Source organism: Orbicella faveolata, unplaced genomic scaffold (genome assembly GCF_042242905.1).
Source record: "Orbicella faveolata isolate gen_17 unplaced genomic scaffold, um_ofav_v1 contig_27, whole genome shotgun sequence".
Classification (NCBI taxonomy): domain Eukaryota; kingdom Metazoa; phylum Cnidaria; class Anthozoa; order Scleractinia; family Merulinidae; genus Orbicella; species Orbicella faveolata.
The window spans coordinates 9327304-9352591 of NW_028301555.1; the positions used below are offsets into that span (position 1 = coordinate 9327304).

Sequence of the window (25288 nt, forward strand, 5' to 3'; positions counted from 1 at the left end):
TCTGCGGTAGGGCCACAAGCTTGTTATTAATCAAAACTTCATTAACTCAGACCATTACTTGGGAAAACATGCCGTTGGGGTTTAACACTAACTCAGATTTAATGGAGAAGGAAACAACACTTGAAAACCACACGGCGTCTTCATGGTCGACGAACAAACCAAATCATGTTGTCAGAGTTTGAGGGTGGTGTGTTAATAAAAAAAAAAATTGTAAATTTACTTTGTACCTTAAGAATCTGGCTCCGTGTGTAGCAAAAATTCTAATTTGCAAACTAGAATAGCAACTTCGAAGTCTGATAGTGCATATTTACAAACTGAATTATTTTTCCCATCGACTTTTCAGCTGATTTGTTAGCTTGTTTAAGTGAAGGGTATAATATCTGGTGTGCTTGTTTTTGTTGTCAAGGAGACTAACTTCATATTGTACATTCGGCTGCCAAAATGAAGCTAAGCTATTTAAAACGTACGATTTTTTGTAAAAAGGTACTTGAAAGTCTTAGATATTCTCACGAAATTTCTATATAAAAGCTTGGCTCATTCGAACCTCGAATTGATTATACATACGGTAAGTAATTTACAGATTTTCGCTTTTACATGTATAAACGAGTTTTAAGTTTCAATTCCCTCGTTTAAATGCAGTCGCCGTTGCGCAGAAGTTCAGTTTTAGTTGAATGAAGCAGATAATTGCTAAGCGACAACGGCAAACTTTGAACAGCGTCCTGTGTTACGCTCAAAGGCAGCTGTGCGAAACTTAAAACGAACCCTTCCAACAATGCAGGAGCAATTGAAAATTTAATTCCGTGTTATGTTGCATGCATTTCCAGCTGAGTGAAACACAGAACCCGAATGTGCTTTTAAATGAAAAAACTTCAACAATTCTCCTTCGCCGGTCCTTTGAGGCAGGTGTTGCGGCCATTGTTTACGACGTCGAATAACGTGGTTTTTGTTTTCTGTTCTAATTTGAGTTTTCTTCGCTGTTTCCGGCACGAGGAAAATTTCAAAGTGCGATTAAAAGGTTGGATAATGCATCTACTCGGGATAAACGCGACAACATTGTGTGGGAAGGCACAATTTGCTTTTTTGTTTAATTTTTCGCGTCAACATCAAGTTGCGATTCAATTACGAGTTAAATGTTTACCCATGGCAACATTTGCGTACATGTCAAAGTTCGATAACACACTAATGATTGCAGAAACCAAGATTTGATTATGCTGCAGTTTTGCATAAGAAGGGAAAGGTCGCACCCGAGTTTCACCGAAGTGCGCTTAGTTTCTGCCAACCATTAGCAAGAATCAAGAATTAATTTTCAACGCGAACAAAAAGGACCCGCTCTTATTGTAATTACACAGTCTAATTATCGTTATTTTTCTTTCGTTGTGTGTAGAACTGTCTAATATGCGTATTTGTATTTGCAAGAAACTTCTCGAATTGCATCAGAAGCCAAATTCGTAATCTTGTCAAGATTTAAAACAATTTCAGTCGGTAGCGAAGGCTTTAGCGTTTTTCGCGTGCCAATTACTGTGAAGCGAATATTTTTAATAGCCTCGCAATGTTTCTCAGCATACCATGCAGCTATCAAGCAGCAAAAGATATTAAGGCCCTTGAAATTTGTGAAACATTTTTTAATTTCCAAGAGTGTAATTTTTCGCTCCCTTTAGGTCCCCTCCGGGTATTTTGAAGTATGTTTTGGATTGGCAAAAAATCATGATTTATGATGGCAGCATCGGGCGCCGAGATAGTGCATGGAAAAATGTTTTGTAGAAGCCTCACGAAATATATCAAGACAGTAAAATAATCACGCAAGCTTTGACGCAGAAGTCTACGAATCAAAACTGTTACGTAAATATTTTTTTCTCTAGAGTTTTCTCTCCGTATTTTGATTATCACACAGAAGATGTCATTTTGGTCGTGTTTTGATTTCGTTCCCATGTAGCTTCGACGTTGCTACAGTAGCTTCGATGGTTTAAAAAATCACTCAAACGTCTGCTCGCTGGTTTACTTAACGCTCCATTTTCTATCAGAATGGGAGTAACCGAAGTATTTTCTTTCCTTCTCTCTTCAAAAGCATGCCGGTGCGAAGGTTTCAGCAGGTTCACAACAACACTCAAATTAAATTTCTCTTTGGTGTGCTCTTAAAAATTAGGATCACATTTTCCACAAGGGTGATTAGTATTTGACAAGCATTTATCATTCCTCGACAGTGCCTTTGCTTTGAATTATTTATTTAGTTTGTCAAGAGTGAAACACTGAGTTAAGTCTTTTCGGCAAACACAAACAGAAAGTCGAGAAAGTGGTTAAATGAAACAATTGATTCTAATGGCAACGTTGCATTGCTTGGAAACAGCAGATTTGGAGTGAATTCTGTTTCTAGTTTACTGCCGCCATAGAAACTGGTGACGCAGTATCAGCGCTTGGCGTTTTAAAAACAACTTTAACTTATACCTTGTTGTTACCAAAACGTCTTGCAGGCTATAAAACAGCCCAATTAACTTTAACATTTTTATTCGTAATTTGTTTCACGGGGCACTGCCTTGATTTAGGGAAACTTTATACGGTGATACGCGAGCGGAAAAATTGAATATAATCGTCGTCGTAAGCATAAATTGGATATATCGCATGAAAAATGTAAAACTATTATCCCGCGAACAAAATAATTGACCATCCTTATCAGGTATTGGTTCTTTGGCTTAAGTATTTATCAAAGTCGTAGCTACAGGCTTGAAGGCTTTTATAAAATTTTCGACGTTGGGTTGTCCCCCTAGAGCTTGTCATTTTGGCCGTTTTTTGACGCGCTTTCATAACTTTCTCGTTACGCACTAAGATTGGAGGAAGTAATATATTAAACGACATGCTAAAACAGTCTTTGCGGTGCCTCTTATTGTGTTCAGTTTTCGAAAACCAGAGGTGGTATTCCCAGTAATAGCAATTTGTTTTTTGTTCGCTTCAAACGCTGCGCGAACTATTATTCCTACAACCTTTCAAAATATTTTGGGAAATACAACCGTCTGTTTTTGCTACATAAGTCAAAAAAAGCTTTAGCAGCCATTTACAATGAAAAGTTTTATTATTAGGAACGACAACAGAATATTAGCTCTCGACAAAGCATTGGCCGGTATAAATTAGTGGTTTTTGAGTGGGAGCTATATCGGCTAAAAGAAACTTAGCAATTTGGCGGCAAAGTGGTTCGGACGCTTGTTACCATAGGAACAAGTCTCATGGCTTGACGTTACCTCGGTTACCAGCCCTCCTGTTCCATGGCCCTTCTCTGTCCTTCATCATTTTCATTTCCTCTTACAACCAATGTGAGATACTTAGCAAGATCGACTCCTCTGTGTGACTACTGATACCGACGTTGCCTTGTCTCGGTGTTAAAGCTTGGGCTTTTAATTGCCTTACTGTGGAGAATTGTCGAGGTAAACGTTCGAAAATTCCTATTACTTCTGCGATGTCGTCATTCGTGTTCGAACGAACGATGGTTATTGCTCATGTGTTCCATATATTAACGGTTGCTGCTTCTGTGCCTTGTTTCAGCGCCGTTCTGCAACACTACGAAGGCCAAGAAATAAGAGGAAGCCTCGAGGATGAACTGAAGAGGATAACTGGCGAATTTGAGGTAAGCATTTTCGTATTAGTGTCATATGATCTTTTTAGTTTCGCAGTTTCGTCAAGCCACGTTGCGTGGCGTGTGGAAAATCTCTATGAACTTTTCGCCGGAACTCTAGCCTTAATTCCAAATCACTGCTTAGGTCTTTGCAGTGACTGTTTCCTGAAGCGTCCATGGTGTTTGTGACAATATGGACTGAAAGCCATTCGCTAAATTATCGCAATGATTGCCTGTGGGAAGCTGTAGTTTTTGTTTGTGGCCTCCATATTTCAATGGCATGGCTTGATTCACTGAAAAGTTATCGGCGCAGAAAATCAGGGCCCAGTGAAAGTCAAACACCAAACTTTGATAAATTCAGATTAACTTTAGAGTCATGTCAACATGTGAGTACTATTTGTAATGAATATCTTTTTTAACACGTGTGTTTTCGGAGCGCATTTGTGCGATCTACAAAGCACATTAAGATATGAAGAAATTCGCTCGGCTTGGAAAAATTCCTCTTTCAGTTTCGCTCGTTTAGTTCTTCCCTTACTTTTGTCCGACAGAACAACATCAGTCTACCTGGATGCTGCTCTTGTCGTGGTCTGCTCTAGTGTGAGAATTATCAACGACATCCTTTGGGACCAAAGTTTTATTCTTTTCGGAAATAGTAAATTGTGTGCATTCTATTATAGGCGATTGTGTTGTTTGAAAATATCAAAGGAATCAGTCAACCGGATTTATTCGCAAACCAGACCACGGTTCTGTTTCTAGAACTCGTCGGAATAGTAATTTACAGCGATTTAAGAAGGCCTACGCTACAAACGCTATTCAAACGATTTCTTTGTGAGGTCTTTGTCTTTCAGATCGTAAAATTTCAATATATTATTAAATCGGCCGCATGGCGGTAGGGTGTAGAGCGCGCAACAACAGGTAACTAACGTCTCGATTATTCTTTAACGGTTGAACGTTTTGACTTATTTTTCCACATTTTCTTCCATTGCACAGCTCTTTCTAACAAATCCATTGTCGTCGCAACTCATAACTTCTGCAGTTATGTCCCTGAGGTTAAGATGGTCTTCGCAGAAAATAAAAAGAATATCTAATAACGATAAATTAATCATGAAGGATGTTTTTTAGTGTGAAGGAAGTTTGACGCGCTTTCAAAGCGTCAAAATGAGCGCAGTGTTGTGTGGAATTCCTTCAAAGGGCTCCATGATGGCATTCTGTTGAACATCTGTAGCGAACGCTGCAGCAAAGTCCACTTTAGACTATGTTTTTGTAATTCAATCTGGCATGGTGTGTTTTTTAATTTCTTGTTACATGTAGCTTGTGGCTTATGCTATTGTTTTGAATAGATTTTAAAAGCTCAGGAACAATATCGATCAATCAATTTATCTCGAAAACATAACTATAGTAGAATCTGTCTTACGTTCTAGAACGCCGACTTTTTTTTCGCATTGCGTGCGGCGGACATTTTGGAAAACGAGAAAGTCGATTTCAAGCTAACAAGAAATCCCTTTCCCCCCAGCTACCTATTTTTCGATTTATATTAATTTTCTTGCAACCAAAGAAAACAAAGATTAAATGTCTGGGCAACAGAGAACACAACAAGTTTGTTTTTAAAAAAAATCTGAACCACAGCGCACAACTTTTCGTTAAATAAAGCATGCAGGATTTTTTTTTTCAATTGGAGCTAAATAATATTATTAATAAAATTTTCGCGCGTCAGCACGTAGTTTTCGCTTTCCATATGTTCTAGAGATAAAATTAATCGATGCCATATTGGCGAAATACTTTTTGCATTCATGAATATGGTTACTATTTTCTCTCCTAAAAATCTCTTGAAGCGTTGAACAAACTTGACTTTCGCAGTTGTTGACAGAGTCAATACAGCGATTATTTCTGTTCTGGCCAATATTTTTTTAACTATAACACAGTTTGTTCGAAAACTTGAAAGAATTCAAGGCAAACGGTGCAGCCAATCCGCGTTGTGCAGTGAAATTAGCTTAAAAGCTGAGTACTAATCATTTTCAATGGAAAATATTTGCTGTGAGATTGAATTATGTTTTGACCACACTGCTTCATTTCAATTTGTTTACATTCATGAATGAAAATAGCCTTGTAATAATTATTCTGCCAGGCTGAAATATTAAGATTTGATCTATAGACTAATTTCTTTAAGTTCTACTATAACAGCTGAATTCTGCAAAATCCGGCAACATTTTCATTGGCAGTGACTTTTTGTGAAAGGAATTTGCGGTAGTTGAAATTTGTTGTTGATTTTATTTGATATTTATAATGTGGCTAATGTGGAATTTGAGCTTAATTTTGGAATCTCTCCTATAAATATGCAATTTGCTGAACCCCATGCTAATTTGTACCTTTTTATCACATGAATATAGATATCGTGCAGAATTGAGGTTTTATTTTAATTTAGGCTGGTTTTGTCATATGGTTACTGTCACACTGTTGTCATAGCAATAAACCATCTCTCATAAACAGTGGGAAGAAAGCCTGTAAAATGTGTTTTTCAACCAATGCCACAAGCCATATGCTCAGGAAAGATCTGACTCTCCCTATGGGTCTAAATCCTGTGGGTTCTTTGATTTTAAGGCGGCATGCAGGCTTTCTCTGAGTGTATGGCTTGTGTCATTGGGTAGATAAAGTGTAGGATACTGGTCAGCAGAAAATTTTACCATTACAGATGTAGATCCTGCTGCTATGGGACTCTCTGTGGGTATCTACAAACTTATTTTTCATCCGCAAATCATTTATTTTGTACCAACCTTGTAAAAAAAGTTCTGTCAGTTTTAATTTGTTTCCCATATTGTCAAAATTACCACTCCACTCATCTGTCGCTTAGCTTTAAGCCCAATATTTGCTTGCTGCATATAGCATACAGAGACAAAATAACACATTTGCAGTTGGTAGTTTTACGGTTATGTTCTGAATAAATACCATTACAGTAAAATGTTCAAATTGCAGGAAAATCTCCTTAAGTTTACATTTCTACATCACAGAGTCATGAATTCATGTAGATTCATTTGTTGTTTTACAACATTTTCTCTTCTCATATTATCAAGTCTAAATGAACTGCAATGAGGGAAAATTGTCATTGACACTTAGCCAAATAGTAGGCGTTGTCAAATCCAGCTGCGTTGACAAGTGATCGTACAATTTTGCAAACCCTACATCCTCCCAAATGAAGTTGAAAATGTGTCGTGCAGATGGACATATACAAATCAACTTTTTGGTGGGAGTGGAGGTGGAGGTGAAGGGGGGTGGGGACAGCCACCATTTGCTGGCAAAACAGTGAGGTGTCCCAGGACATTTGTCTTGGATTGCGCAATGTAGATTTAATTTCCAAGTGATAAGCATTGAAATTCTCCTTACAATAGCCTTAATGTGTGATGACATCAGACTAGCTAAAATCACCACCAAGGCTCAGTTTGAGAATGCAAATCTTAAATTTTATCATGTACTAATTTCCAAAGCAGCAAAAATGAAAAGAATACCCAGGTTAAAACAACACGAAGGCAACGAAGGTTTGAAAAAATGTGGCACAAACAAGGCTTGGTGGCGAATTTTGAGCATGTTACATAATCGCAAATAAGACCTATTTCAATACGTTATCAAGTAGATAGGTAATCAGAATAAAAAAAATCATCAACAAGGAGATACCACATTGATGCACCACAAAATCATTGAAAGAAACATAAAAAGAAAGCCAATTTTCAAGCAGAGATTGAAAGTATAATTTATAAGAAGTACATTTGTACATCAACCACCACCAATGTTTTACAATTTGTTTACAGGTAGGTGTTTTGTTTTGTGTAGATTTTAAGCAGCTTTCTCAACAAAAGTTAGCAAGTTAATTATACCTAGTTTATGTAGATGAAACTTTGAAATCTTTTGTCAGCTCTGTCCGTGTTTACAATATACCAAATTCAAAGAGTTATTTCTTCAGTGAATTTTAGTGTTTCATAAGTTGAGTTAAAATAGGTTAAAGTAACTAAATGTTTTGCTGAAAAAATCTCTAACTGTTGGCTTAGGTTGGACACTGTTTCAACTGCAAATTTGAAATGTGTAACACAATTGACTTAGTTAAGTCCATTTCCATAGCAACCAAACTTGCTTCAAGTACATAATAGTTTTTCTTCAAACAGGGATTTTATATAAGTAGGTTCTGGGACTTAAGTTGTGTCAGTATCAGATCTGTGTCCTTTCGGCAAAGCATGACAGTGGATTATGCATATGTCATGCAAGTTTTGTAGCCCGAAAAAATTCCCTGTCAGTTTCTTTTGTAAATTTTGTGTTATACATGTATGCAACTACATGTAGTAACATTTGTTAAGTATTACACATTAAGCAATTTTGGTGGAGGAGGCAGGGGGGAGGGAAAGCTCTGCACTGCATAAACCCGAGATGTGTGCAACATTGTCAGTCATCAGCTCACATTTTTAGTTAAGCAATTCTACAAATGTATCAGTGTTTGTTTTCTTTGTAAATAACTACCATGTATGCCACTGCTTGTAATATCAAAGTTCGCTTTTTTTTTGGTAAGTAATGAAAACAGGGTCCGAAATTAACTTTTTTTAGGCAGGCACCAACTCGCGACTGAATTTTTTTTTTCAGTTGCCAGATGGAAAAATGTGGTCGCCAAAAAGAGTCAATAAAATTTTTCCTTCACAGCGAAACACAAAAACGTGAAATTTTTCAAGACGTTTCTTCACATGAAAATATTCCTACTGCCATGCGCCCACAGTATGGCTGGCAGTTGAAACCGCTGAAAACATGGCGGTGCTAAATGTTGATTACAGCGCATGAATTATAACTGTTTTGAGGGTCATTTAACAGAAATCTTGCCTTTATTTTTGATCTTAATTATTTTCTATGGGAGTTAAAAACTTCAAAGAGACAAGAGGTAAGTTTCTTGCTTGAAACCAAACACAAGGGTTTTTTTCGATTTGAAAAGAAACCAGTTCCTTGAGTGCCGGTTCAAGACGCTAAAAGGTAGTTGCCTAAGGCGACTAGCCTCACAATTCTGGTCACTAACACTCAATTTTCAGTCACATTGGCGACCAGCTGGTCGCATTTTCGGACACTGTAAAAGTTACTGGCTTAACATAAATTATTGCAACAGAACTTTATTTTGCAATTATCAGACCATACCTTTGAGTACAAACTGTTGTAAGCAGATTGCATGTTATATAATTATTGGAGGACTGCTGTGTAGCAATGGTCGTTCACCAAGTGACAAAGGTCAGGCTGGGGCTTTTTAACACTGATTGATTCCAAAAGTTCAATCATACATCTATAGTATCTATAAATACCAGTAGTTATTGTAGTTCACAACTTAACTTTGTGTACATTTTTTGTTACATATATTTTCATTGTTAAAGCAGACTGAAACAGTGTCACATATTTGATTGGTGTATCATGAAGTGTTCTTTTCTAGTCTGATCTTTGCGTCATATAAAGATTATGTTGTCCCTGTTTTGACCTGCCCAGCGGATCATTGTCCAACTCTCAGCTTTAAATAGCATGTTCATAATCTAATATAAAGATGTATGTTGTGGTTTCCTGATCAAGATTAGAAGGTGAAGATTAAAACTTGTTAACCTCATATCAGGGATTGGCAGTTAAATCAGGGGAAAAAAATTTCAGCAAGCGTTCATCCCACCTCTCATATTCTATTTATTTAGTGAAATGTGCTCCTTACTAGAAAGTGTCAAACAGTTTCAATTATTAATTTATTTAACAGCTTACAGGGCTGTTTTGTAAAAACTATGTTTCTGTTTTACAACAAATGAGCATTACTTTGCTGGAAGATTTTGTGACTTATCTGAATACAAAATTGTACTTTATACACGTAGGTCATTTAAATAATTGCTGGAATAGTTTGAATCACATTTAAATCATTTATTAAGTAGTAAACAATGCGGTTCAGTGTGAGTGGGTTAAATGCAGTGTAAGTTGGTTAGACTTAGAGGCTTAGTGGTAAAGCTGTAGATGTATTGGAAAGGACAGTATGCATAAAAAGGAGTATGAGAACATTCTAGGTAAATCTTGGTGTTGGAAACAATTTTTACTGTTTGTTTATGAATATGTGTTTATATCCTGCTGAGAGTTGAATTATTTGACCTTTCATGAGTAGTTGTTCTAGAACATGCAACATCAAGTAATTACTCAAGACTAATAAATGTCTCTCTTAACTAGCAAATTTGTAACTCAGCGTGCTTTTTAATATTTTTTAGTGTTTGTTTAAATGTTTCGATGCAATCTGTACAAGGATTGCATGACTTCTTTTCGGTGAAATCCTATCTCTTCTTGTTAGTAAGACAGATCAGCTGTTCATCTTGTTGATCAGGATACTGATTACACAGTCTTCTTAGCTTGCGTAATCTTGTTGCCATAGGTGTGGCTGTTATTCATTTAATTTTTAGAAATCACTGTTATCAAACAACTAATGATTGACTTTTCTGTACTTTTGAATTTGTAGCGCTCACTTTGCACTTACATAGCACACAGCTCTTTGCCAGTTGCTAACATTTTTCACATCATAATTATGATGCTTGCTCTGTGCTCATGTGATTTGCAGTCAAATAGAGTACATGTGTCTGTTTAGCTGTCATCAAATGAAAAAGTTCACATACACAGAGAGTGTACTCGAAGGTATCCAGCTGGATAAAAATTTAAAATTTGCAAAACTACAGATTTCTTTGTTATTTTGACGTAAAGGAAGATAAATTTAAACTGTTTGCTTGTCCTAGTCAGTCAACAGCTGCTAAAAAGGTAACACTCTGTTGTTGACATAGGGGTCCCATGTTCATGCAGGGACCACACTCTACAAACTATGCCTAGACAACACAGAGCATTTTACTGAACACTTTTTTGATGTAACTTTGGATGCCATCAATGTTATGTACATGATATAACTGTACATGTATCTTGAATGGTTTTAACACCAACAAATCCATAAGGAGTACAGAGTAGTGCCAGGTGACATAAGATTAGGTCTATGGCAGCTAGCAACAAACTTGTCAACAAACCAACATGGTATACTATTGCCATATGTGTTTCTTCTGCATAACTGGTGACCCAAGATGTTGCTGGAGTAACTTCTGCCTAGTACCATACTCTATTCTAGTCTCAAATATAGCTCTGGTGCAAAACGAATATGTCACTTTTTCCCCATCAGTTTCTTTGCATTGGAGTTGTGTTGCACATAGCTCTAAAGACACTTCTGTTCAAGACAGGAAAAAAAAAACCCTTTCATGTCCTTTTCAGACCTGACCTGATGAAATCCTGTCTGCATGTCAGACTTGAAACATATGCGTTCACATTCTTTCAGATTCAGTGACCTTTCATTTTATCTGACAGTGTCTCTCTTTCTCCCATTTTGAAGACAAGATGTCTGGTAATGAAAGGTGAAATAAACATGTGCCTGCATTGTTTGTTGTAAGATTTCTTAATTAGTTCCTTTGAAACTCAAACTCAATTTTAGGTCCTATAACCCTTTCTATTTAGCCTGAAAATCCATACCTATGACACATAACCTGTAGTATTTAGCTTACTCAGGCAAGGAGAGGAACAATCCCTTTGATTTCTCAAGGCATGCTCCAGCACTGACTTCAAAATACCTGTCAGTATTAGCATAATTTCATGCAGTTCCCAAGGTCATCTCAGGCTTCAGCATATTAAATTACATAAAATTTATTGCAGCAAAAAATATTGCTCAATTTTATTTGCAACATACAATGCCTACATGACAAACTGACTTGGTTGTAAGGGTCACATACATGTAGGCTTTATTACACTGTGGTCATCACACAAATATTTAAAAATAATCTCCCTTTTGCAGTGTTGTTCCCCCCCCCCCCCACCCCACCCCACTCCTCCCTTTTCAGAGTAGGGTTACCTCTTGCAATTCCAAGTGTTATTTTTATGTGTATTGTAAATTTCTGTTCCCACAGTCATCTCCAGAAATAGCCAGATGTTTTCACATTTCTCATTTGAAAGTCAAAATTTGTTTTTCTTCACCTTCTTAATAATTAGTTCATTTGTGTTTGGGAATTCTTGTTTGGAATTACTTCAGTGTGAAAAATATTTATTGATACCTTTTGTAAACTCTCTGAAACAATGAAGAGGAAAAAATATTCATGTTCAACAGAGCAAATTTGATCTATAAGTTCTCTTTTGCTAGATAAGCTAATTTTTTTCTGGAAGGAGAGTATCGTTTCGTTGCTAGGAGATATTTGGCTTTGTTGATATTGCTTGTGAAAAAACCTGTTTGCCTTTGACAGCTCATTGTCTGCTGTGACTAAAACTGAAAAAATTTACATGTCTTATATATGGAGTAAATTTATTTTTGATTGTTTTTTCATTTTTTCCTTAAAATGGAGTCCATATTTTACTTGTGTTTGAGTACTGTTGAGGAAAAATCATTTTTTGGGCTTATATTTGTAAAATAATTCCTGTGTAGTTGCCATACAATTGTCTGTATTTGTTTAGTTATTATGCTAGCTGTGTTTTTCTTTTGTTCCTAACAGGTTTGTTTTAATGAGTTATATATGATATGTATATTATCATGCTTTATATTTCAAAAATAATTATTAGCAGTGAGACCCTCATTGAGTAAAAACGCTTATTCACAGCCGATCAGAATGTTTGAAATATCCCTGTAAATATTTATATGAGCAGTTAAGTATGTGTAACTAAGCACTTTAGACTAGAATATTCTTTCACAAGGCTGCGGTCAAAGGTAAATTTTGAGGAACCCAAAGGTTCCTAACCATGAAATCCTAGGTGCCCAGCACTTAAGCTTATGTGAAAAAAGTAGGTTTTTATAGTCGCCCAAAATCGAAAGTTAGTTGCCTGTGGCACCCAGGCGCTTTTAGAGCACAGCCCTGCTTTCAATTTTTTTTAAAAGAATTTATATAAAATTTAATTATATTTGCAGGTTTATGATGCCACCAATACGCAAGCCAGAGATGGATAAATTGAAGGCTCCTTCTAAACCTTATCTGTCTCTGAGTAAATCTCTTGGAGGTGCAAGCTTTAGAAGCTCCTTTGATGAAAGCACAAAAATAAACCTGAGCAGTAGTTGTTTTAGTGCCATCAGAACAGAGAAGGGAGACCCTGATGATGACTTAACAAGCCTTAACTGGTTGCAAAGCAATGACATTTTGAAAGGCTTTGAGGTGTCGGCGACAGTGCCGCCCATGTCCCCTAGGAGGGACACAAATGGCGACATTCTTGACACGCCCCCTAGAGGGGGACAGGCAAAAGGACCTATCTCACCAGACAGTTTGGCAAACAAACAGAAGAGCCCATCAAAGCCTCCTTATTCATTCTCATCTCTTATTTTCATGGCTATTGAGGAAGCACCCTCAAAGAAGTTACCTGTGAAAGACATTTATAACTGGATCATGGAACATTTCCCTTATTTTCGGGATGCAAGACTTGGATGGAAGAACTCAGTTCGGCACAACTTATCTTTGAACAAATGTTTCAAGAAAGTGGACAAGGACAAAGGGCAGGTTAGTTTTAAACACAACTGTATTTAAAGTACAAATTTTAGCAATTTTTGGATCATTTCCACTCAGGGAAATGTTGAAAATGGACAGTGCTGCATGAAATTATTACTTAACTTTCAATTGAATGTTCATACACTAAGGTTTTATCTATGGACCTTTAAAAAAGTTAGAACCACTGTTTGCAGCGTCATAAACAGTACCACATGAAAGCACTGATAATAACAGAGAAGGAAAAAAGAAAAGGGGGAAAGTAAATTTTGCTCTTGGGCAAGTGATTGGATGTTGTGTACAACAGAAGTCTGGCACTTACTAAAAGAGCATGTGGTAGATTCAAGATGGCGACGAAAAACCCAAGCATTCTGGGTTTCTTTTTGTCATTGCGCCTATTGGGCAACTGGAACATTTGAGTGGGGGCAACTAGAAACTGAAATGTTCTGGCTAACTGGGCAACTGGATTTTAATTTTTTTTTTCCTGCCCTGAGTAAATGGGTGGGGAAAATATAGAAACTTTTCAGTTAGTGGTTGTCTTGATGTATGATCAAATTTGCAGAACTACCGGAGACATTTTAAGAAATGAGTCTGAGTAAGTAAGGAGAGTTGATATTTTAAGCTTAAGGCAGGTCTGATTTACTTGAATAGTTTTATCTACAGAACGTTGGTAAAGGATCATTGTGGACGGTAGATCCTGAATATCGTCCAAACCTTCTGCAAGCTCTAAGAAAAACACCAGCCCTTCACCCATATCATCATCTTCTAACCACACCACCACCGTCACCACAGAACAACGGATCTGGAAGGTGCAGTTGATTTCTAAATGCTTAGTGTTATTACTGTGCGACTGTAGATGTACACTCTATGTACATGTACATAAATGTGTCAAGCACAAAATGAAATTTGTTTATATTTATTTCATGAAATCAGATCTAATGAATTTTCACTTACCATTCCCAAGTTAGTGTGCAAAGAACTTGTGGATGCCATTTTTTCCTGTCCTGAAATCTGAACTCAGTGGTTTTGTTAAAAATTAAGGGCCAGGTGCGGGGCAAACTGACTGGCTGTGAAGACTATTTTGCCCACCTGATCAATTACCATTCCCAAGTTAGTTTGCAAAGAACTTGTTGATGCTGTTTTTTCCTGTCCTAAAGACTGCACCATAGTTTGGTTTAGGGATATTAGGGATCTGATGATACCAATTTAAAGTTTCAGAACAGGGAACCATTACTAATAGCTTCCTTTTGGTATATTCATTCAACTTTTTCATTCTTTCTGCAGCTCCTTAGGAAGCCATGCTGGTAAGTGTAGTCTGTTTAATATATTTATTTTTGATGTTATTTTCTCTTAGAGGTCAACAGCAAGTAGAATGGTTGTCTAAACTGATTTAAGCGTACTGGTAGTTGTACATGTATCTCTATAGTGCCGTGTTTTCTTAAATTCTCAGTGAACTCTATAATCTGCAAGAATGGTTAACCGCTTGAGAAAATCATCAACTAAATAGGTGTTGTATAGATACCACCAAATAGGTTAACATGTGCAACGTGCGATATATAAATTGACTCAGCTATTAGCGAAATCTTGGGGCTTTTTGTGTGCAATATTGAAGGGGACGTTGGATTTCAAAAAGTTTCAAAATGTTTGGGTAGAAAAATTGCCCATGGGGATACAACTTATTTGTGCAACTTGAGCCTCACACCCAAATCACACAGAGAGTGTTTAACAACAATCCTAAACTCCAAGGGAAAATTAATTGTGCAATGTTATTTTGATATAAAGAAATAATATAAATTTTTGCAGCTAAATCAGACCAAGTCTGCAAATAACAGTCTGTTGTTGGACAATAATTGTCCGGTAAATTTGAGGTTTTGACAGGTGAAAGCTTAGCCTGGTTGGACACTCTGACTGTGCATTTCTGCTACAATGAAAAATATTTTAACTGGAAATTTGTGGCCGAGTATGGAACAAGTTAGTTTATTATACTGCCAAACAATACTATGCAAAAAAGCCTTGTTATCAGTTTTGTTTTTGTAATCTGCAAGTGTTGTGGAATTAATTTTCAGTTGTAACTTGAACCAATTAAAATAATATGCAAATTGAATACACAGCCCAAATTCTCACTTTTCGTTTATCTGAATGCAATCGCTTTCAAAAACTTTAAAACCTCTAAAACGTAACCAAATTATTTTTCTAGTCCGTAGTAGTTTGAGAAACTCAGACCGACATTCCAGAACCAGTCGCTATGAAGAATATAACTTAGTGTGCCCCTCCTATAACAGAGAAACGGAAGGGGGGCGAACTTTCCAAGCCAATGGAGCAAAACTATGGAACAGCATCCCTTTAGACATTTGAAGAAAGACTCCATTGGCTCCTTCAAATCTTCTGTTAGAAAATATTTTTTGTCCAAAAACTCTTAGCTTAGTTTTTAGTTGTGCATATCTAGATTTAGATTTTTTAAATTTTTAACTTTTATCATATCTTTAAATTTTTAGCTTTATATTGTTTTGTAATTTTTATCATCTTATAGTGTAAATAGTTTTTAATTTTTAACTTAGGATAGAGGGCCACTGGTTCGTCAGTTTTTACTGTTATGTATTACCCTTGGTAAATAAAGTTGTTACTTACTCACTTACTTACTAGTCCGTATGGTCTAAAATTAGTTTTATAGCTCTTTATAGTTTTTTTACATCCCCTGTGGTTCAAATATAGTCTCCACACCACAGACATGTTTTTGTGAAAAGCATGAATGTACAAATTAGTCACACTTGGTGAAGGGTCTACACTGAAATACCAAAATGTCTCACATGTCCCTTATTTTTAATTTCTAAAGACAATTTTTTTTTGTCCAACCAGACTGGCTTTTTTGTCAGGTCAAAACTTTTCCTTGGCCTGACAAATGACCTGCTTATAGACAAAAATTATTTGCAGTCTCGTCAGACATTTAAGTACATGTGCTTACGCTAATGGGTGAAAATTGTTGAAAAAGATTTGCCTTTCCTCAGAACTTGTGCTGATAGAATGTGTGGCAAATATTTAAGGAGAGGCAATATTTTCAAACTTACCGGTATAACTTAAAGGGCTTAATTAAAGGCATTAATTTTCATAATTTCAGGGAAAATTGATGTTGATCCTGATGCAGAGGCAGAAGCTGTGGCCACAATCTGTATGATTAGTACACCTCCCGAAGTGAGAGTGGCAGAAAGTAAGTACCTCTTGTCTCTGAGAAAATTACCAGATTGTTCTAAGAAAGACAGAAACATGCATGACAGAGTAATTGGGTGACTGATTGTTTGACTAACCGACTTGCCAACTGACAGACTGAACGAGCAACTGACTTTTAGACTGACTTTTTGACTGACGTAGGGACTGACTTACTCACTGACTGGCTGGCTGGCTGTAAATATGTTATGGTGATACCGTAAACTGCCACTTATAAGCCCTGGGCTTAAACAACTTGGTAAGGGCTTATGAAGGACTTACAGATGGGCTTATAAATTGAGGGGCTTATAAACTGAGGGGCTTATAACTGGAATAAAAAACCGTTTTGAAACAAGCTATAGAGTCACATGTTGATTGAAATAGGTTCTTCATTTGCTGGTAATTAAGCTTTAAAACATCATAATAAAATGAATTCAAAACAAGGGAAGCTGGAGGGGGACTTATATGCGGGGGGCTTATAACTGGATGTATATTTTTGTTTACAGGTAGCTGGGCCTATAACCAGGGGTGCAGGGGGGGGGGGGATAACCAGGGGGCCTCATGAATGACAGTTTATGGTATCTGCAAAGAGGAATTATTTAATAATTAAAATAGCTAATAGAAATGAATAATAATTTGTAGTTGCATACAAAGGTGACTAATTGTTATTTGTTTTATTAGTGGTGCGATGCCAATCATGTCCACCCTCTGCAACTGACAGAGAGGACCTCTTGGTTAAAAAAGCCAAAGAGTTTTTGTACAGACACAGAGGATCATTCTCTGGTGCTGTTTCCATGGCAAAGGACAGGAATTCATCCTTGCTAATAGAATCCCACAGAAGGTGAGGCTCTACTGCTTGTTAGAAATAAAGGGGCTCTGTCAGCTATTTTTAAGGTGACTGTTACAGCCTTGTGCAATAAAAAAGTGTGCAAGTGTTATCACAAATTCAGGTGATATGACAACAGGAGTTTCTTTCTCCTAAATCCCAACCTCCGATTGAACTTCTTACCTCAAAAAAATGTGGTTTTCAAAATATGTGCTGATTGTCCAGGGAGTTATGTAGGCGAGACTGGCAGATGTTTTGAAACTAGCTAAAAAGAACACATGGGGAATGGGAAGTCTTGTGCAAGAGGTTCCAGTATCGCTAAACACGCTTGGTCTTCAAATCACTCTGTTGACTTTAAAAAGTCTCAAGTGATGGACAAGGATTCTTTCAATCAGTATTCGCAAGATTCTAGAATCATGTCGCAACACTTTGATAAAGCAAGCAGATAGCAATTCAAGGCTTCTCCCCAATCAATACTCTACTCTTTTAAAAAAGAACAATTATTAGTTTATTGACACTTATATTTTTTCCATTTTAATATTCACTGTATTCTTTTTATAGTCCCACCTTCTTTTGTATTTATTTGTAGCTGTCATCGTTTCCATTTTTATTTATCGCAGGCTGTAGTCTTGGAGCTGAAAGCTTGAAAATTAACTTTATATAACTATACTCGTAAAGAAATATTAGCTCACCCAGTATAGCTTTGCTAGCTGCGAGCTACTAAGGCGTGTAAACTTATCATACAACTGTTCATTATATGGCTAGCTCCGTGAGCGGGCGAGATGAATCAAATCCTGTGCTGTGATTGGCTACCCGAGTGGGCAAGATGGAGCTATCTTGCCCGCTCGGGACTACCCGCCGTGTCCCGCAAGAAAACATTTCCCCGAAATCCATATAATAAATCCATTATTAACCAAGCTTGTTCGGTCAAGATGGCTGGATATTGGCCTCGTTCTTTTTTTGCGTGTTTTTGGACCTCGACTCCGTCTCGGTCCATAAACAAGCAAAAAAAGAACTTGGCCAATATCCAGCCATCTTGACCTCACACTTGGTCAATAACCCATACATATCGATAAAAGTTACTGTTACTGTTACAGCTGGTGAACGTTTTTATAAATGTTTGATATAACAAGTGTTTTAATTAAATTCACTTTACAGAAACAACAGAAAACCCCTGTCATCATCTCTCAGTAAGATTGACACTGTGAGGATGAGGCAAGACATTTCACCCGACTCGTCTCTTGATGGTGAGTTTGAGTTTGATCACCATGGCGACTCGGATGACGAAGATGACAGTGAAATTGAAGAGACCATGGAGAAGGTTGTTAAGGATGAGCTGAGTGATAAGTTGAGTGACAGTGGTTACGGCCAAGGATTTGAAGATGAAATTGAAGGAAAGCGCACAGCTAGCTGGGACAGGCCTGCATCGTGTATTAAACGGGGCCGCAAAGATAGCACGGCTGAAAAACTGAATGATATCGCTGGTGCTGACGCACTGCTGGAACTGGCAAACTCTGCATTTATGCCATCACCGAGTGTCACATCTGGTACATCAAGCCCTGTCCCACAAGGCTCTGCAGCTGCAGTAAGCTAGCACATGTTGGATGCGAAGCCTTTGCAACAATGAAGGAATGCTGCAGCCAAAGCAGTGTTGTGCTGGGCTCTCTCTTTGTATCCCTCTGTTTTGCAGATGGTCCAATGTACTCTGGTTTGTTATGTTGTATGTATGAGATGAATATTGTTAGACAACAGTCCATTGATTGTAATGACAGATTCCAGTGATCAAGTGATCATGGAGCAGCGAAGTTCAAAATATTTTATTTGCTAAAATTGAAATAAGTATGACTTGTTGACAGGGATCTTAACGTTAGGGGTTAGTGGGTGTAGCGGCCTAAAGAAAGACAAGCTCAGAAGTTACCCTTTCACTCTCAAGAGTTCGAAAGTCTCAAATGACCTTAAAACAAACAGTACCACATGAAAGTACTGCTCAGCTTTCATTTGAATGGTCGCACACTAGGGTTTCATCCACAGACATAAAAGTGACAACCAAATCAAAAGTATACAGTCCATATATATATATTGCAAGCTTGACTCTGAGAGTAAATGAGTCAGTCATATGTAAAGGTCAGTTGCGTCAATATAACGACCTAGATTTTATCACAGGAACGATAATATCTTGATCCAGAGAGCGGGAAAAATTACTTCACAAAACTGGCATGGAGGGGTTTTGTATTTGATCAATATATTTTGGCTAAAAACAAAATACATACCAAAAATATTTCAAGTTGTACTTGCAGTAGGCAAGTCTACTTTAAAACAGCCAATATAATACAGAAAAGTTAAGTGTTATAGTAATGGTTCCAGGGTAGTAAGTATCGTGTTTAAGGTAAAGTTGCTTTCTAAAAGGGATTTTACAACAGTCAGACCTTTAATTCTAGAGTTGTTGTTAGACTGAGCAAGGAATTGTCCAGCTGGGGTGAAAAAGTGAACAGCTTATGGCGAGGGGTTAACTTTTTTTAAAAATTGCAAAGTTGTTGTTGAAATAATTATGCAAAACAATATCTCTTTTTTTAGAATAAAAATATCAATTTTGTAATTAAGATCACCAGAGAGAAATTGAGAAATATGCCTTAGTAGACTTTTGGCCTGTATATATTTCGTGGTATCCTGTGGACATATTTAACGATGGACAAGTTAATTTAAATTGATTCGTTATGGTATTGTTTGAAGTACTGTAGTTATTATCCTTTCAATATCTGTGCTAATTCTACGACATTTTAGTCCATAAAAAATTTATTCAGACAACCGTGCCATGGTGAAAACCTTGTCATGGACTCCAAAATCGTTTTTGAATTATGCTTTTACTGGAGAAGTGTTGGAAACAACTGTACTCAGTGAAAAAAAACAGCAACACAAGAAACCTAGTGTAGAGGAACACCATTACGTAGGAACATGTTCCATATATGGTGATCTTCCACACAGGGGCATCATACGTACTGACATCTATATAGGAGAATCTTTGCTGACGTTATTGTTTACATTTTTCCTCATTAACATACGACTTTGCGTACAGAAGGCATCACGCAAGACACGCATTGACTACGAACATTTAAAGAATTTGTGAAACTTAGTAATTGGTGAAATTTTTGCTTCTGTGGGTGTAATATTCGAGGAGAAATGGGCTTTCAAAACCAGCAAGATCTCTGGATGGCAAAAGCGCTAATGAGTTCATACAATCTTTGTAAAATTTTGAGTTTTTAAACCCGCGTCGCACAAAAAGTATTTAATACGTCGTGCTCAAATTCCTTGGGATGGTTAATCGTGCTGTGCCCTTTAATATTTAGAACTAGTGTTTTTGTAGCTCCATCAGAAACTGTATCGCTTATGCTAATGAGGCAAATATTGTAAACAAAGATTCTCCTATTGGTCGTCCTTTCTTGGTTTAGTTATTTTGCCACTTCCTGACAATGGCAATGTTTTGTTAATAAAAACACAGATTTAAAAAAGAGAAGGATTTCAAACAGTTAGTTGGATTCATTCGTCACACAACCTGATTAGCGCATAACTTCGGAAGATCTCGATTATTTTCGGAGACACTCGGAATTTAGCGGCCGATAGAACTCGTAAAGTTAGTTTAGTGAGGTCATTTTCTTTACTCATAGTGCGTTCTATTGGCTAGCGGTTGTCATCACAAGCATGCATTTTTACCACTAAAGAGATGTAAAGCTAATTACTTTTCAATTTTAGATCGTAAATTTTCTTCAGCCGCTCTCATTCTCAATTCTTAGTTGAAGAATTATTTTTGGAGTCTATTTTGGTAATCACATCGAAAAATATCTTTTACAACCGTTAGATGTCACTTCCGCATACGTATCAGTGAAACTCGAGAACGTTAAATCAGTAAATCATTCGTATTTTATATGAACAAAATTATTACCACGAAGTTACAATTTAAACGAGATATAATTATTCTTGTGTTGTAAAACTGTAGAACGGGTGATCTTAAAGCTGAAACGCAGCAGTAAATAAGACAATCAAGTTGTAGTTTATGTTGATCCAAAATATGTAAATAAAATAAAGGAAATCAAAAACAGTTGTTTTCGTTGTGTGCCTGGAGTTAATGTGGCAACGAAATCTACTTTTCATTTCCTCATGCTGTGTAACCTGCAATCACAACCCCCTCCTCCGATTCAAAAGAGATAGAGAGACACCTGATAGCAGGTTACATGCAGTATTCACTCTCAACAACTTGAACAAGGTGAAGATTCACCACCGAAATCTCACAACTGAAATAGAGGGAATGTTTGTTAGTCTGTTAAGAGAGTTTGTATTTTGAGCTTAAACGTAAAAACCGATTTCTGCGATCCATAACGAGAGGTACTAGAGTTGGCAGAGCGCACGTGCATGTAGACAGTGGCCCTTTGGGCACAGGGGCTCTCATCAAATTAGAGGAAATTGTAAGTAACTTCAAATCATTAAAAATTAATAAAATCCAAAAAAAATTAGAGGAAGAATCTGGTGCGAGGTGCGGAACAGAGGAATTTTCAGACGTTGGCCAAAATAGCTATGGAACTTTATTATTCCCGGTGCGCGATCCAATCCATGTTCCAGGAATTTTGACAATTTTTCAATTTTCTGAGCGGTCCCAGTCCACGTATTTTGGGCCCCAGACCTCGCACTACTAGGAGACCGCGTATTTGAAAATTTTAAAATGGCCGCTCATGAAACGAAGAATGTCCCCCGAGAACATATAAGATTATCTTTCGTTCATCCACTAGTTTGAGGTGAGGTGCCCCTGTGGCTTGAGAACTTAACAGCTGTGGAAGACACTGGACAATACACCAATCTTTATCGGTATCAGCGCTTCCACAAGTGAAGACCACCTTACATTTTGTTTACTTCCTTGTTTGTATATATTTTTTGTGACCTCAAGTAGCTTTACGAGAGAACTACAAAGATGAGCCACGAGTCAATCTCCTCGCGGATTTTTCCTTCGCTTTGGGGGTCGCTTTGTCCTTATACCTCCCTTATAGCTCTCTTCCTACTGTCCTCGACCGCTGGACAGCATTAGCTTTGGCGCGAAAGTATGCTCGGATATTTGTCCGTGGACAGTTATATCTGTTCTCCGAGAGAGTAGCTCGAGGAAAACTGTGGACTTTGAAGAACAGATAATGTCCAAGGACAAATATCTGAGCATATTTTCGCGACAAATGGAGGCTATTGTGATTATTATAATAGTTTTCGCAACACGCGCAGTTTTGGCCTAAGCACGTGACGTGTTTAGACCAATCGCGTGCGAGTGAAAATATATGATGGATTATAATGGCTTTTAACAGTTGTAAATAGTAATTATTCAGTGCAAAATTGAAACGATGCTTATAGCAGACGTTTCGAGCCTAGCCCTTCCTCAGTGCTAAGTTAAGTTTAATGGCTTTTGTGTCATTTATGGGTCTTGCCTCTCTTATATCTTGCCCTGAAACGTTTGGGAAATTAAAACAATCGAACCCTAGAAAAGTATCACAAGCGAGGAAATGGAGTTAGAGTATTGTCAATTTAATTTTAGACCCTTTTTCGATCATTTACTCCTTTTCCTCCTTACTAGTAAACTCACAAGTCTCCAAGTTTTGGAAAAATAAACTGAGGAAGAGAGACCGCCCCCCAAGATCGCTTCGCTCTCCGAGTTCTTCAGTTTCGCGCTCTTCGAATTTTTTTCCGTCCTCCCCAGGAGCCTGTTCGCAGGCTACGCAAACATTAACTGAATGTTTTTAGGAACTGTAGTAAGGTCTTTGATACGCTTCGATATGCTAGCCACAAGCAGGCCAAGCTCAATCTTTGATGTTACGCAACGAACGCTTCATGGACTTTGCATGAAAAATGCACTTTAGTCCAGTAAACATGCTGAAATAAATCCATCAATGTAGAAACAAACTTCACTAACCTAAACAGATTATTGTCTTTGTCTCTTATATTGCTGCAAATTGAGCGCAAATTGTGTCCACTTTTTAATTGGTTTCGCGTGGCTTCTGGGTCAGTTTTTCGATATATTTGCGCCCAAATTGTATTCAAAGTATATGAGACACAAAGACAACCTTATGTTGAGACCTGTTGAGGTAAGTTAATGTATTTCTATATTAACAGCTTCGTGTTAGCATGTTTTGGACTAAAAAAAGTAAATTTCCTGTAAAAAGTTTAGAGCGTTCGTTGCGAAACATCTGAGCGCAGCTGCTGTGAATCAACGTCAGATACAGTCCTTGGGCCGCATGGACATTATCAGAAATGTGAATTATTCAGGAAAAGAGCACGAAAGCTATTTTGAGAGAGTATTAACGTGAGTGAGATAAAACAGCGTGGGACATCCACCTACAGTAATTTATACATCTTAAAAGAACCGTAATTTCTTCTTTGCATGAATTTCAACAGTTAAATGTTTTATGAAAAGCAAATCAATTTTGATAATTGCTCGTAATTCAATGGAAGACGGACAAATCAATATTCGTTTTCCATCATTGTCTGCCGTGCAAATAAACACGAAATGAAAATTTGCAAATACATTTTTGGTCCAAGTTTCTGTCACCAGATAATTTGAATCTACTTCACTAAGTTGACTTGAAACATGAATACAGCCCACCCGAGTAGTTTGAATGGATGGCCTGTTTTTAAACAAACAGAAACTAAGTTTTTAGCATTCATGAGACGCAACTGAAATCATATCTTTCGTTTTGATTGAATTATCTCCTCTTCGACAAACAATCTGTAATGTAGGTTGTGTATTCTTGATTTTTAGCTAAATTTCGAGATACTGTTTGTATATCAGTTTTGAGGCAACACAATACACACTTTAGGGATCTCACTGCAGTCATATGACTTCTTTTAATGGAAAAGGCAACAGAACGAAGTGGTAGTCGATCGATAACTAACGGAAAACACAATTCACAAAACGTAAATAATACAAGTACATCTAGCTTAGGGTATTTAAATTTCGTTCGTTTCTTTTAAAACATTAAAAACGCGTAATGAAATCCAATGCGTCTATATTCCAAACTGACTTTGCCTCGGTTATTTTCCTCCAGGTATAGTTTGTTAATTGACCGTACAAGAAAGCAGTTTAGTTTTGACGTAACCAATAAATTGTTACTCTCGTTTTACAGAAGCTTCAGTTCGGCAGTTTCCTGTTTCTTGTTGTGGAATACAATTGGATAAAATTTGTTTCCCTTGGCTGCCGACTCAGCGTCGTTTTCTCCAGGCTTCGCTAGGTCGTGGAAACGCTCCTCGTTCGCTTTCCTTTCTGTCGTAGCCTGTTTTTTCTGTTCTTTAAGGCGGTATCGCTTCCGACAACACATCCACAGATAGAAATATGCTAGGAAGCAGAAAAACAGCACAGCGGCGACGAGGAAGAAGATGATGAAAGCCAAGGGCGCCTTGTGGAAAAACATCACGCCGGTTTCTTAGAAAATTTTCAACTTTGACGAAAACGCAGCGCTTTGAACTTTCGAAAAACCATAACATCAAAGTCCTTCAGCCAGCGAAGGCAGGTGGCTTTCAGCGGAGTTTTAGTGAAAAGATTGGAGGACTCAATTTAAAATGAAAAGCAAAATCCTAAGTGAGGATGGAGTTAAATTTGCATCAATCGACTCAAAACACCTCTTTGTATGTAAGAGTCCTTTCACAGAGCAGCGGAAGCTATTCCTTGTAGTCGATACAATGATTTTTGACGTATTACATTATTACTGGCTCGCTTACTTGAAAAGCATATGAAAAGCATATGAATTAAAAAAAAAACAAAAAACAAGATGATGAGATTTCCGTGAGCTCGAGACTTTTGTGTTTATTTTGTTAAGACGTCATGGCAGAGTTTACAACATATCTACCAAATTTTCGGCTCAACCAATGAAACAATTCTGGGCAAAATCACCAGCAACAAAGATGGGGTAAAGTTTACTATAAGCTTAATCTTGTAAGGGCAAAGTATTGAAATATTAAGTTTAGCGGCCCGGTTTTAAGCATCAATCTTTGCCTCAACAGAATTGGTTTTATTTCGCTCTCGGAGTTATGCCCTGCATTCTGACAGAACCAAAAGCAAAAGATATCAAAGCCGTAAATCAGGAGAAGCGAAGACGAAGTTAACGCTTAGAGAAAAGAGAAAATTCC

General features: G+C 37.3%; 2 protein-coding genes across 5 annotated transcripts in view; both read left to right on the plus strand.

The window, feature by feature from the left end:
• LOC110067323 (uncharacterized) overlaps positions 1-25288 on the plus strand; it is a 156022-nt gene that overhangs the window by 61860 nt on the left and 68874 nt on the right. The window lies entirely within an intron of this gene.
• On the plus strand, positions 495-21231 carry LOC110047993 (forkhead box protein N3-like). 4 transcript variants are annotated; one of them, XM_089296798.1, is made up of 8 exons: positions 495-565; positions 3532-3613; positions 12549-13128; positions 13765-13922; positions 14398-14417; positions 16229-16318; positions 16996-17155; positions 18299-21231. In XM_089296798.1, exons 3-8 carry the CDS (start codon positions 12553-12555, stop codon positions 18732-18734), a joined length of 1440 nt encoding a protein of 479 aa, XP_089152924.1. In that variant the 5' UTR covers positions 495-565; positions 3532-3613; positions 12549-12552; the 3' UTR covers positions 18735-21231. The 4 variants fall into 4 exon arrangements, with proteins under 4 accessions (XP_089152924.1, XP_020609408.2, XP_020609410.2 ...); XM_020753749.2 differs by lacking the exon at positions 495-565 and adding an exon at positions 3172-3413; XM_020753751.2 differs by lacking the exon at positions 495-565 and adding an exon at positions 3177-3413 and having other exon boundaries at positions 13777-13922.